General features: G+C 39.5%; 1 protein-coding gene across 1 annotated transcript in view; it reads left to right on the top strand.

The window, feature by feature from the left end:
* Positions 1–14,441, top strand: part of RAB3C (RAB3C, member RAS oncogene family) — a 187,208-nt gene that overhangs the window by 89,374 nt on the left and 83,393 nt on the right. Inside the window, exon 3 of the mRNA XM_067568489.1 lies at positions 2,761–2,879. Coding sequence (XP_067424590.1) covers positions 2,761–2,879 — 119 coding nt within the window. The remainder of the gene's footprint in view (positions 1–2,760; positions 2,880–14,441) is intronic.

Below are 14,441 nucleotides of genomic sequence, written 5' to 3'. Positions count from 1 at the left end.
ACTCCAAATCTTATTCCATGCCTCTTATGATAAAGGAGGTACCAATGTCAATTTCCAGAGCCAACTGTGGTTTCGTTATGGGGCATATACACTTAAAAGTAAGTTGCCTACACATAATGAGGCTACAGGAAGTGAAGACATCTTTGCTTTCAAGAATTTATACTGAGAAAATTATGGGAAGTCTACTTTATTTACTATTATTTACTATTTATTAGTAATAGCAGGAAATATATATTTTATAGTAGTCCGCAAGTAGGACAGGACTTGATCATGCTGGGCTCTTGTACTTTCTAAAGGTCTCATAAGCCAGCTAGTTTTCTCAATATGCAGCTGTTAAATAAGAAATATGAAGGCATAATTGTATCCCCTCAGCCAAGCAAGAAAGTCAAGAGAGCCATCATTATTAGAGGAAGGAACGTCACCTTATATTTCCTTCATGTTTAAGCAGTTTTCTTATATTTCTTTCATGGAAAAGGTTTTAATTTCCAATAATGTTATTGGCTTTGTTCCCTTTATTTACTGTTACAGTAAAAGTCTGCCCTGCACTATTATTGTCCAGAATAGATATGGAATCGAGACATTTTTTTGACAGTAACTATCTACCTGTCTGTCAACCTGAGATTTGTATAGGTGGAAATATATTAATCTGACAAGCAGGAGCCTGTTGCCAGTGAAGCAAATATTATTTTGCTGCAGGCAATTCACACTAAAGCCTGTCTTAGATCATACAGTGAAAAATTCTAGTGATAAGATACCAAGACAGTAAGCTGTATTTCCAAGTTTTTGATAACTTCATAGCCAGTATTTTAGTGTCGTAGGTTTAGGCTTTCTCAGCCATGTCAAAACTGAAATATGGGTAAAGGAAAAAAAGATAAAGAAGATGACTAAAGTTTTTAGATAATAAATTTTACTGAAAGATGGGTGTCAACTGCAGATCTATATTGAAACTTTGCCAGATTTAAGGTAGAGGATGCCGTTTTGGATATGGAGTTTTGTGTTTAGTCATTTATGGATATAGGAACCAGTTGCAAAGTTCATGAAGTGGTCCAATGTTTGGGAGTTGTCAGATCTGAGTCTTTGGCATGGACACATCTCTAATTTTACATTGATTTGTTCAGAAAACAATGTTTTTAAAATGAGTTTTCAACTTATGGTATAGGTGGGTGACCAGAAATAAAACTGAATTTTCTAGTTTTCAGATGCCTACAAGGTGGCCCTCTGAACTATATTCTCATTTCTGTTGTATCTTACAACTGCTTAGGAACCAATAAAAGTTTAATTGAGCTAATGTGGGAATGGTACAGCATTGTGTTTGACTATGTGAGAAATGAACACAAATATTAGTAGAGCTATAAAATAGAGCTCCATTAAACTCCATGGTTTTTGTTTGCTGCAGTTCATGAAAACCTTTCACTAAATTCAGTTCTGATGAGTTCCCAGTCACATGAGTTCAACTCTGAACTTTGGGAATAAACTGAGGACATTGTTTAGATATCACTGAGTTACTCCTGATTTATGCTGGTGTACATCCTAGTGGGGTACCTTCCCCATTGTGAACTGTACCCTGGAGTTGATGAGGACTGTGCTCTATGGCTGACATTTAGCCTATTATAGATAGATTCTAGTTGGTTGGGTTACTCTGGTGTAAATCTAGGGTAAATAAGAAGTGCATCAAGCCCTAACTTTCGATGCTTGTTTTCAGTGCAAGGCCATTAAAACTAAACCCAGGCTGTAGTGATCATAATCTGACCTGAATTACATCCTAGTGTTCTGTGTAAGTAATTGTTTGTTCATGGTAATCAGCTCTGTTATATATTTTTTTATAATGAGCTTCTTATAATTGCTTTATGATATGAGTGGAATCTAATTTCTTCTTTATTTATAGGATGATTGATGTAATATAGAAAAGAGCACTCGTTTAAATATATTTTCTCTAATGAGATGGTACTACTTGTACCATAGGAACTGTTTTAGAAAATATTCCAATTAACACAATATTTATCATTTTTGTTATGTTAGGGAGACAGCTGAAGTAGTCCTGTCCATGTTCTAGCAAAAATAAATTCTTGTACTCTTAAAATTTTGAGATGGTATCATTACCTTACAGCATTTGTTTAAAAAACAAGCCAGAATCAACGTAAGTCACATGTAGTCAATGATGCAATAGCTGTAGTAAAAATTCATACTGGACGTTGCTTGCTGGAATTTCACTGAAACATTCTATTTCTGCAAAATTTAAGACTATATTTAGGGTTTTTAAAAACACAAATAAGTGTTATTTTGGAACAGAGAATGATTATATTATTTTCTGTCATATATTTTAATTATTATTGTTAGTACTTATTTTTATTAAAATAGAACCTAAAGACTTCAGCCAAAATAGGACATTTTACATTAACATATTAAGTGATAGTCCCTGTCCCAAAGAGCTTACAGTGTAAATGGACAAGATAAACAAAGGCTATGTGTGAATGGAAGTATTATTGTCCCCATTTTACAGGTGGGAGACTGAGACTGAGATGGATTGACAGGGAGAGCTAGGAATAGTACCAAGATTTCCTGAGTCCCAGTCTAGTGCCTTAACCACAGGACAATCTTTCATCTCTTGAAAAAAAGAGAATGAAAAGCTGCCCAATGACTTGAATAGAATTTCAAAGGTGTGAAGATGGAAGTTTTTCAAAGTTCACTTCTGATTTTCAGAAAGATACAAATAACTTGACAAGGTAACATTTACATAAACGATTATCTTTGTTATTTTAGGATACAGCAGGTCAGGAAAGATACAGGACAATCACCACAGCCTATTACCGGGGTGCAATGGGCTTCATTTTAATGTACGACATCACGAATGAAGAATCCTTCAATGCTGTGCAAGACTGGTAAGTAACGCTTGGCACTAGAACTAAGGTGAGATACAGAGTATCTGATCACCACTTTACTGATGCAGCTTCCTGTTCTGATGTGATCCATTCCAGGAAAAAATTCTTCACATACTAATTTATATCTTGTCAATATGAATTTGGTTTTGAGGAGATTTTGCGTCATATTGCAGGAACTGGCCCCGTGGATGATTGGAGGTTGGGGGGAGAGGAGGAGGCATGTAATTATTACTTACGTGAAGTATTGCCTTCTGTTTTTCAGACTTGTCATTGTCCTTTGCCCAAAAGGTAGCTTTTAGTTTCCTGTTTTGAGAAAACACAATGAATACTTCAGGATCTGTTGCATATAATTTATCACAATCACTATGGTTTCTGTGGGTTTGATTAATAGTTTAACTCTTGCACTTTTGCTTTCCATAGTTTATTTATAGAGCTAAATGAAATCTGCAATAGCATGTAGGCTAACTGGCAAGGGCAGCACTAGGACATTCCACAATGTGACTGCTCTGAAGAAAATGATGATACCAGTTGTGGAGCTTGTTTCTGATTCATTTTTCTATCAATGTTCTGTTTAACCTCATTTACTAGCCACTGCTATCCTAGTGTTATGCCTCTAGAAGGAATAGGACAAGCAACATTTTCTATTAGTTGTAGTACTGTCAATGTTAGGTAATTTCAGTGGTGTTTCAATGCGATGTAATTCAAAGCAGAACTGGGCTTGTAGTTCTCAAACATTTTATAGTCAGAATCAAGACTTTATCCTGTTTCCAATCCATAATCCTATCTACCAGGTGTCAGGATATCTCTGGCTTTCTCTTGAACATCCATACCTTTGTTATTGGACTGTAGTGGGAGATTTGTGTGAATCACCTCTAGGGGCACTGTGGGGAAAGAATCTCCTTCGACTCCCTCATGAAAATTGTACCTCTGGTTATCCACTGTAAATCCTCTCAGTTCCAGAAAACTAAAGCAAAGTACAGCCCTGGTCTACATTTACCTGGCGATTCGGCAGCAGTCGACGGGAGTTACGCAAGCTATGCAGAGTAGCTTGCATAACTCCCATCGACTGCTGTACTTCCCTTCTGTGCAGTGTCTTCACTGCACTGCAGCTACAGGAACCGCGTTCCTGTCAACGCAGCGCTATGCCATTTGAAGGGGGGCGATTTTACAGTGTTGATTTCTGGATCGATTGTTCAGGTCTTCACTGACCACTCAATCGATCCAGAAAGGTCTATCTGACGGTGGCGACTTTGCTGCCATCAGTGTAGACATACTCAGAGTCAGTGTCATGGTCATTTAATCTTCTGTGTTGTTCTCTCTATTGCATAGCATTTGGAAATCCAAATGGGTTGGAAAGAGCTTCTATTTCATCTGCATTGCAGATTTTATTTGAGGAAGTTCTCAATACTGGCATTGTATAGGCTGACTCAGAAGGCCATATAGGAGGAAGACAGGGGGATCACCAATGCAGGAGGGACCACACTTCTGCATTTACACAGGGCCCCAGTAACCAGCACAGCTGGCCTGGAGTGCTGGTGCCACAACCCAACTCACCTGTGCACTGGGTTGGGAGGTGAATTTCAGCTCCCTATATCAATATAAGGCTCAAATACTCTGACTTTGTGCCTGTGGCTTTTACCCTATAGCCTGTAGTACATAACTGCCAAATGTGTAAAACTAGAACTATTCTCCACCCTAGAGGATGGTCTCTATTTGGTACTTTGATCTCCAACAGTAAGCAGTAATTTTCCAGTCTCCTGGGTGCAAATACTGAGCAAGTAGTTTCGTGTCTTTAATGTAGGAAGTGGGTTCAAATAGTACATATTTTTAATAAAAACATGATCTTTTTCATGCTAGAGCATCTAAGGACTCAGTGTGAGACTTCTATTGCTCAGCAAGCAGTCAAGAATCCAAATTAAAGGATTTCTTAGATAAGTCTGATCCAAAAGGGAAACTAGGGTTAATTTTGTATCATCTTATCTATTCTATTTACATTCTTATACTGCCCTCATCATCATAGTATCTGAGTACCTTCCAGTAGTTCACTAAGTGGCATGACTAACATCTGTCTGCAAGAGTCAGTATCCTTATGTTCACCATTTTTACAAGATTATGATAAATTTTGTACAAAGTATGCCTTGTGAGGTATCATTCGAAAACTCATAATTTGCTGGTCATTCTTGTCCTGGTAAAATATGTGTGGCAATATTGTATGTAAAAATTATAAAATGTCTACTGTATGACTTTACTGAGACATACTCCAAGTTTAGAAAAACATCTTCAACCAGTTCCCCAGAGACAAAAAGTTAGCCAGCACCTCAGCCAGGTGTCAGCACAATCAAATGGACTATCACGTGATTAAGCAGCCATTCTTTGGAAGGAAGAAGGCTGTGAGCCAGAAATTTACATCTTGGCAATGGAATAGCTGAGGGTTCCCATGTAAACAGACAGGCAGTTGCCTGAACCCTAGCTGAAAATGATACTCAAAGAGGAGGAAAATAAATAAAAATGAGGAACAGAGGCCCCAAATCCCCTCTCTCCTCCCTTTCTCTCTACCCACGACATCCACAATGCCTGGAGGACAAGGAAAGAGCATTGGACTGGGGACGGGATCCCAACTGGAAAGCATCCAGCCAGTAAGACGGCAAAAGAACATGTGAGAGAGACATTTTGCTTTGAATTCACTTAGCTCATTAAGTTAGTTATTAGTTTGCGTTTTACCTTTTATTTCTTTGTAATCAATTCTGACTTTTATGCCTCATTACTTATAATCACTTAAAATCTATTTTTCTATAGTTAATAAACTTGTTTTTATTGTTTATCTAAACCAGTTTATTTGGACTGAAGTGCTTGGAAAACTTCATTTGGGATAACAGGATTTGTGCATATAATTTTTTATTAATAAAATGGCCGACTTTCTATGAGCGTGTTCTGTCCAGAAGGAAAGAACTGGGCAGTACAAGACACACATTTTTGGGGACAAGTTTGGGATTAGGAATTTGCTGATGTCTGCAATGTAATTCGTGAGTGGCTGGCTAAGCACTCATACAGTATAGCTGAGAGTAATTTACATGCTACAGGCAGTGTGAGTAGGCCTAGAGTGATTTCTCTCACAGTGAAGCAGTGTAAAACACTACCTAGGTTGGAGAACTGAGGGGACACAGCTGTCCAATAGTCCAGATTGCGCCCTGGGAATGTCACACTGTTACATGTGGATTGTTCTCTCCCTCTCATCTTCTCCCCAGGAAGAGAATTGTGTGTGCAATGGTGTGTTGTGAGGTTTTTTGTTTTGTTTTATGTACGTGCTTGCTGTATGTTTTTCTTAGAGAAGGCAAGGTCAAAGAAGAGCCTCTAGCACTTGGAGTGGAATGTGGTGAGTGATTTGTAATGGTCCTTAGTTCCTGGGGGAGTTTGTTCCACCGTCTGAGACCAGCCCCTAAGAAAGCTCTGTCTGTTGCACAGGCAAGCTTTACCTTTATGTCAGAAAGTTCCATACTCCCTGAGTAGTGGAGTTCTCAACCACAGTCTTTATCCCTGAGCTCTTTAACGAGATTATATATTCTTCAGGAAGCTAGTATAGAGTGAAGGACAGGTGTGATGTGCTCATAATTGCCCGTGTTGCTGAGGAGACATGTTGTGACTATTGGGCCTATAAGGTGTACCCCTACTGTAAGCTCAAATGTAAAAAGTATGTGAAAGTTCATCAGATGTTACAAGTACCATGAAAAATAGGTCAAATTGTTTACAACATTGAATGTCGTAACAAGCGCAAAAGAACCAGACAAAAGAAGCCGGATTAGTGTAAACCAGTGATACTCAGACTGAGGCTTGGAAGCCACAAGTGACTTTTTAATGTGTCTCCTGCAGCTCTTTGCAGCACATGATATTAAAACACTGTGTGATATCATTATTAACCAATCTAAGTTATTAACCAGTCAGGATGCTTTTATTATGTTATTAACCAATTTTAGAATACTTGATCAGTCATTTTGCTTTGAAAATAATATACATATATTATTTCATAGAGAGAGCAATTGATGAAACAATGAATTCACACTACTTTGGCTCTTTTGGATAATGTTGATTGCTAATTTGGCTCCTGAGCCACTGAGGCCTGAGTATTACTGGTCTAAACCAAAAAGGCCATGATGATATAATTCAAGGATTATTGAAATTATGGCTGGTAAAAACAGAAGACGTGGAACCAGAAGTTAGTAGACCAAAATTGGTCTTATACATTTTAGGCCTAATTGGTGGACAATGTAATGAGGGAGATAAAATATGATGCCCACTTTTCCCCATTTGGAATTCCTTAAAAAGAGTTTTTGAAAAAGGACATTAGCAGTTCTGTTAGATCAGTTCAGATCAGCTCTCTCTCTCATCTCCCATCCCATCTTGCATCCCAGAGCATCCACCAAACTGCCAGCACTGCAACTCACCTCGACACATCTTAAGACTTTCTTTCCTGAGGATTATCAGCAAGGAGGATCTCCTATCCCCCAGGCCGCAGCAGGGAAACCTTGTGCTCCACTTGGGTCCCTAGGCAGCAGCTCCCTTCTGCAGCCAGGGGGATGGGAGATCAGTGCTCCCCTCCCTCTGGCTCCAGCAGGGACTCAGCACCTAGGGACCCAGGTGGAGCGCTTTGCCGTGCTCCCTGCTACAGCCAGGGGGAAGGGAGCGCTGATCTCCTGTCCCCTTGACTGCAGCAAGGAGCCTGCACTGGCAACATGCTACACCTGGGTACTTAGGCAGTGACTCCCTTGTGCAGCCAGCGGGAGGGGAGCCACGGGCCACTCTGAAAGACCCCATGGGCCACTTTTGGCCCACTGGCCATGGGTTGGGAACCATTGATTTAAATGGTTAAACTCGCTGGGGAGGGGAGAGGGAAGGGAAGCCACAGTGGGCAGCTCTTGCTTGCGGGGAGTTGCTGGACTCAGTGCCTCCCAGTTCCACACCCCCCTCCAGGGCAACGTTTAAACTAATTAGGAACCAGTAAGCCAGCTACTTACTGTTTAAACGTTTAAACGTTTAGCCACTTACATCCCTAATTATGACTAAGTTTCTTTTGCATAATCACTCAACCATAGTTTCAATATAAATGCCTGTTTTCTTGTTCTTTCTTTTGTTTAATCAATAAAGTTTTAAATTGAATGACTGTTTTTGGGTGTTTCCCAAGTAACCATAAAACCAAGGCCTCTGTTTAAAAGAGCCTGGAATCTAGCTCTCACTGTTTATACACTCTTTCAATGCCCAGCATTATACCATGTATAACTGAGGCCAGGCCATTGTCCACCATGCTAGAAAGGACTCTCCTAGCCAACCAGAAATGGCAGAAAATATTCACATATGGATGCTGGTATGCAAGAGCTTAGCATCAGCAAGGAATCTAGGAGCACTCCTAAACTCTGGACTGAATTGATCAATTGTGGGTATGTACCTTCAACCAACAGAGACTCACCATGGCGAACACCTTAGACTGCTTTCCCATGTCCATCAGCATAACCTCTCTTTTGCTCAGATTCAGCTTCAACCATCTGATCTTCATTCATGAGCTGATCTCATCCCAGCACTAAGTCATCCTGGTGGTGGTGGTATAATTATATCTGGTGAGGGATAAGTAGTGCTATGTGTTATCTGCAATCTGTGAATCGCTTTGCCATACACGATATGCTGTAAATGCTATTCCACAAACTCTTAAGGGATCTATAATTTTTTATTGTCTGTAAAGTGCCATACACAAGTAATAGAATGTAGTAACATCAATCACTAAGCATGTTCACGTCTCATTTTACCTTTATGGAACATCCCTCTTGGCTTTTCCTAACCTCTGCCTCCTTCTGTTTCCATACTGCTTTGCATGTCAAGGGGAGGAAACATGACCTTATGGTTGAGACACAAGACTGAAAGTCAAGGGATTTGGGTCATATTCCAAGGTCTGCCACAACTTCCTGTTGACCTTGAGTCAGTCACTTTGTTGTATATGCGCAGCTAGGCTAAGGGCCAACTCCCTTTTTGAAGATGTAATTTTGCAGACATAAAATGTATGTCTGTTTTTGTGCCTGCAGAGAAATTGCAGATAAAAACTGGAATAATCACCTCTCTGACAAGCAGACTTGTACCTGCAGAAGGGTGTTGCCCAGCGAATTGTATGCATTTTATTTTTCTGTGCTTTGGTTTTACCATGTGGTAAATGGAAATATAGTATTTGCCCATATCTTGAGATGATATGAGGCTTAAATCATTAATGTCTATAAAGTGCTTTGAGATCCCCAAGCAGAAGGGGAACCTCCTTAATTCAAAGCTGTTAGGGGAGAATGCTTATCTGAGTTCCCCAAATAGAAAGCTATTTATACAGTAAGTGTACAGCATTAATTATTTATGTATTACCCTGCCTGAATGTTTTCCCACCCTCTGCATCTGGTGTTTGTCACTCTGCCACATCCAAGTTAACAATAACCAAGCTTTTCCACTGAAAGAAAAGATAAATTGCTGTAGAATGCAACTAGAAAATAAGTTCAAAGCTGCAGCGCTTAAGGTAAGTTTGTGGAATACAATGCTTTTCATTGTTTCTTAGCCAGTGTCTCCCCTGACTGTTGACAGCATCTGTAGAGACTCAGCGAGCACATGGGGTGAGCATGATTAGGAGCCCGGAGGGGCTGATCTATGGTCTGGGTGATGATACCTGTGGCAGACTGCCAAAGCATCTTGCTTGTCAGGAGGTGGCGTGGGCTTGTTTTGTCTTTATTTCTTTTGTGAGCATGGCTGCTGCCCTGCTGCTCCTGATCTCTGTTTGATTTCTTCCATTCACAGCTGATAATTATTGTTGATTAACCCAGGCCCCCGCACTGGTAGTACTCATAAAATCACAGCCTGCTCCTGTATCTCAGGAGTGTCAGTGCTGCAGGAAGAAAGTGCAAAAAGCTAAACAAAGAAACGAAAGGCTTTTTGAACCTCTAAAATGCTTTCCGGTGAAATGGATCGGCTTCAAAGGGCAATACTGTCACTTCATATGTGTACAGATTCTGCAGCCCCTTCAGAATCCTTGCTCAGGCACAAATCTCTTCGACTTCATATGATTTTAATTAGAAAAGTCAATATACTAAAGGCAACATATGTGTCTGAGTCTGTGACGTGCTGTACCCCATGCACATCTTATAGTGTGATTTGTGCATCATTCATGTTCACCCTTACAGTGTAACTGTGTATTGTCTAATGCAAAGTATGTCATGTAAGGTGTTCTTGGAATGCTCATGGCATACTGAACATTATTGTTGTGGTGGCAAGTTTCCTGCAATGTCATACATATATACAGATATGAAACTCCGCTATGTCATATCCTTAAATGAGTGTCTCACATGGCTTGAATAGATGCAGACAAACACAAAGCTGTGTTTCCATGCCCAGCACAGGCATGCATATAGGAACAATGGACTGGCCTAAGCACCTTTGTCTCAGGAATGTCCCTTGGAATCCAACTTCTAAGCAGCATCAAGGACTGGCACGTAACCACGGGAGGCAGGGAGCCTGGCTGCAAGAGGCATCGCAGCCAGCTGTGGGTAAGCTAACATTAGAGACTGAAAAGCTATTGAAATATTAATCTTCATTTAGGATGCAAGTTACCTTTTAGTTGATTGTGACCAACTCCTTGATGTATTATTAATCTCTTGATTTATATTAATCTGACTTATATTTACTTAAAATCTTGCTATAGTCAATAAACTTATTTGTTTGTTTTATCGGAAACAGTGCATGTGAATTGAGTGTGTGTAAAGACTTTGCTTGGAGTGACAGAGCTGGTGCATAACAATTTCTTTGATAAATTTATGGACAAATGTAAATGAGCTTGCAGAGTGCAGTGTACCGTACTGAACTCTGCAAGACGGCAGTTCCCAGGGTTGCATCTGGGGCTGAGGGTGTTTGCTGGGTGTCCATCCCATGAGCGGCTGGCCAGAAGTGCTCCTTCACTGGGCCAGGGACTGACTACTTGCAAGATGATGGGAGTGGGCTGACCCAGGAGTGGGTGGTTCACACAGCAAAGCACAGTGAGTCAGGGCTGGGTGTGAGGAATTGGGGTGACACAGCTACACACCAGTCTAGATTGCAGGGGGGGAACGTCACAGAGTTCTTCAGCATTTGATAAAGGAGTTCAATGTAAAGTTTGGGTCTAGATGATGCTCTCTTATGAGCAATCTCTTCTGAGGCTGATGTATTCTGGTAAAATGATGTTTTTCTCTCACCTGAAAAACTGTTTGAAACTTCTCCTTTATAACAACAGATCTACAGCCTTACCTCGAAAGACACAATGCCTAGGACAGAGAGTTTTTATTTTTTAGAGATGGGATCCTCTTCACAGCTGACGTCTAAAAAATGTGCAAAAATCACGTTACGATATAATCTTGTAACTTTATTCAATACTATACAACACATGGAACTTTTTGGACTGCAAGTCTGGCTAGAAATCTCATAACAACTGTAAATTTCATCTAGAACACAAACCTAGCAAGAATATATGTATTTCCTCTCCTTTCCCCAACTAAAACTGAGAAGAAGAACAACAAACGTTGTAACCTCACTAGCATTTGTTTGGAGGGTCAGAAGGTTTGGTAAAGGTTTGAGAGGAAGTTTAGGTCAATTCTTGTTTTATTCAGAGCGCTCCTCGCAGATCTAGTTTACTTCTCAAGAAAAGCTTTGACAACTGTTTGCTTTTTTTCAGTTATATAGTTAATACCTTTTTTTTTTTTTAAATAGAAGTGGGTGGATATATAAAGGACATGGAGATACACATATAAAGTGCGTGCCATTAAAAATTCAATATTTGCCAACAGTTGCAAAACTGTAGTATCAAAGTTACCACACTTATTTCCTATATTGTGGTCCTGAAGCTGTTGGTAAATGTTGGGGTTTTTTTAATGGCAACCTGTATATCCTATCTATAAAATCTATACAACTACTGTACAGTATGCCAAACTATTTTTGTTTAGTTCACCTAGTCAGAAGCCAAACAACTGATCATCCTTTCCAGATTCATAAAATCACTGAAACCAACTTGTTAGCCCTCCAATCTTCTAGCTAGGTAGACATTTATACCTACATTTGTCTATTGTCTTATACATAGATTATAAAATCTTTGTGGCAGGACCATCTTTTTTGTTCTGTTCGTATAGCACCTAGCACAATGGGGTCCTGGTCCATGACTATATGTACTACTACTAGTAGTATATAAGAATGACTACTAGTAGTAATAATAATACCATGTTCATTTCAGTGCCTTAGTTGTTCCATTTTCCTCCTCCTCACATTTTTAGTCTTTTAGCTATTGGCTCACTCTGTGGCCAAATTGTATTTGTTACATACAAATAACAACCAACAAATACAAATTACCCAAATTAAAAGTGTTTGTGTTGGCTGATTGGATATTCATACAATGGGGGGGGGGGGGGGGGAGGGGGGTACATTTTACCAGGGCCCAGAGGCTGCAACTCCCATTACAGGAGGAGGCCCATGTTAAAAATTTGTAGTGGGCCTGAAAAAATGATACTTGGGCCCTGAGTACATGTTCAGTTTGTTCACAATAACTCTTAAGTCCTTTTCACAGTCACTACTTTCCAATCTGCATATGTGACTTTCATTCTTTGTTTCTAGTTGTATGTTCTTTCTTTTTGCTATACTAAAACACACATTGCTCAAATGAGCCCAGTTTACCAAGTATTCCAGACTGGCCTATATAATGACCTGTTCATATAATTATTTACCACTCCACCAATTTTTGTGGAGCAAAACTTTACCAGCAGTGATTTTATATTTTCTTCCAGAACATTGATAAAGATATTGAATAGCATTGGGCCAGGAATAGATCCCTCAGAACCTCACAAGAAACACCATCGTTGATGGATAATTCCCCACTTACAATAACCTTTCGAGATCAATCAAATAGCTAGTTTTTATTCTGTTTAATATGTATTATGTTATTTATGTATGTTAATTTTAAGGATAAACTTTAATCTCTTAGCTAACTGTCCCATAAAGAAATCAGCCCTCTTTCATCTCCATTCCATAAACTTCCAGTATCCACTCTCTTAGTAGACTTTTTTAAAATTATTTTTCAATTCTTTTAGGGACTGGACGTGTTGCTTCTAAAAATAAAAGCAATAAATGGGGGATAAAAATGTTGATTTTATTGCTCTCACTCTCAAAACATTTTGAACGGCTAGAATCTGAATCGTAGCTAAGAAACTGTTTTTTGTGAGCTCTGCTTAATAGAGAGCAGGATGTAGCTGTTTATGCATAAATTTGGCACAAGCATTCAGTACTTGCACACTTTTCATAAAGGGAAAGAATCAGAATATGTCCTGTAAAGCTCAAAACTTATCATGAGCTTTAGCAAAATGGGGGTTACCAGTTTTCTTTCTCAGTCAGGAATGACAGTCCTTAAAACAGAATTGAGACCACTCATTTTGCTCAGGTAAGAGTCAAGAGCGCAGATCCTGTCATTGGATTCCACTGGCTTCTGCTCCTGGCTGCAGAAAGTACACCTATAATTCCCTTTCCCCAAGGGAGACTGAAGTAGCCAGCTTGCTGGAAAGGGAGCAGAGCCAGGTAAGCTGGGAATGCTTTTCCTTTATGGAAAGCAACTATACAAGTACTGAGCACTTTGTTAGACATGCTGTCTTCCTACAGTGAAGTGCTTAGCACCCAGAAACTCTCAATGATTGCAGTTGGGTGCTGGGCACTTTTGAAAATCTGCCCAGGAGTAGAAATCGCAAAGCGAACACAATTTGATTCAGCAGACCTCCTAGGAAGCCTCTGCTAAAGAATCTCCTGTGGAGCTCTGGCTGCATTTTCAAGCTGCTCTCCCCTGTAGCTGATTCCCTCCTCTAGCGCAGCTGCCCTAGCAAGTGAAGAGTGTGCAGTTAGCATGGCTTTTTGCCTGTGGGGTGGATCTATTTCCTATGAATGGAAAAACAGCTTGTAAGTCATTTTAATTTGTCTGTGTCAGGCCTGCAGTTTAATCTGAAAACCAACTATTTAGCTTCACTATTTAGACAAAGTCCACAAGATTGAAGCAATTGACTTAATGGAATTTGATTTCCTTTAATTACTTTTACTACATTTGAACAAGATGCTGAAAACTATATCATGCTTCCTTAGTACATGTTGTCTGAATAGCTTAGTTATAAGATTACAGTGGTTGCAATCATTCTTTCTCATGTGTTCTTAGACAGTATGTCCATTTGCATGCTATTTTACACCAGCTTGCAGTGATCAGAAGGAATTTCTTCCATAGAAAACAATGGCAACTCATACATTTTAACTCCCATTTCACAGTTTGAGCATTTCTGCCAAATCATGTTAACACAAGAGCAGATCAGGAATTTTCCATCAGAATGATTTTCTGATGGAAAATGCCCTCTTTTTGTAAAACTAAAAATGAAAATGGATTTGACAAGAGTGTCTGCTGAGAGTCAGACAGCAATCTGCAAAATTCTGTTCTTCCAAAATTGAATTTTTTAGAATTTCTGAAAAACTTTGAGGTTTTTTAATTTATGGCCTGAATTGGGACAA

This window comes from Emydura macquarii, unplaced genomic scaffold (genome assembly GCF_026122565.2).
Source record: "Emydura macquarii macquarii isolate MOO-44397 ecotype Brisbane River unplaced genomic scaffold, CSIRO-AGI_Emac_v2 contig_2897, whole genome shotgun sequence".
Taxonomy (NCBI): Eukaryota; Metazoa; Chordata; order Testudines; family Chelidae; genus Emydura; species Emydura macquarii.
The sequence above is the reverse complement of the archived record's forward strand: the minus strand, read 5'-3'. Positions and strand labels throughout refer to the sequence as shown.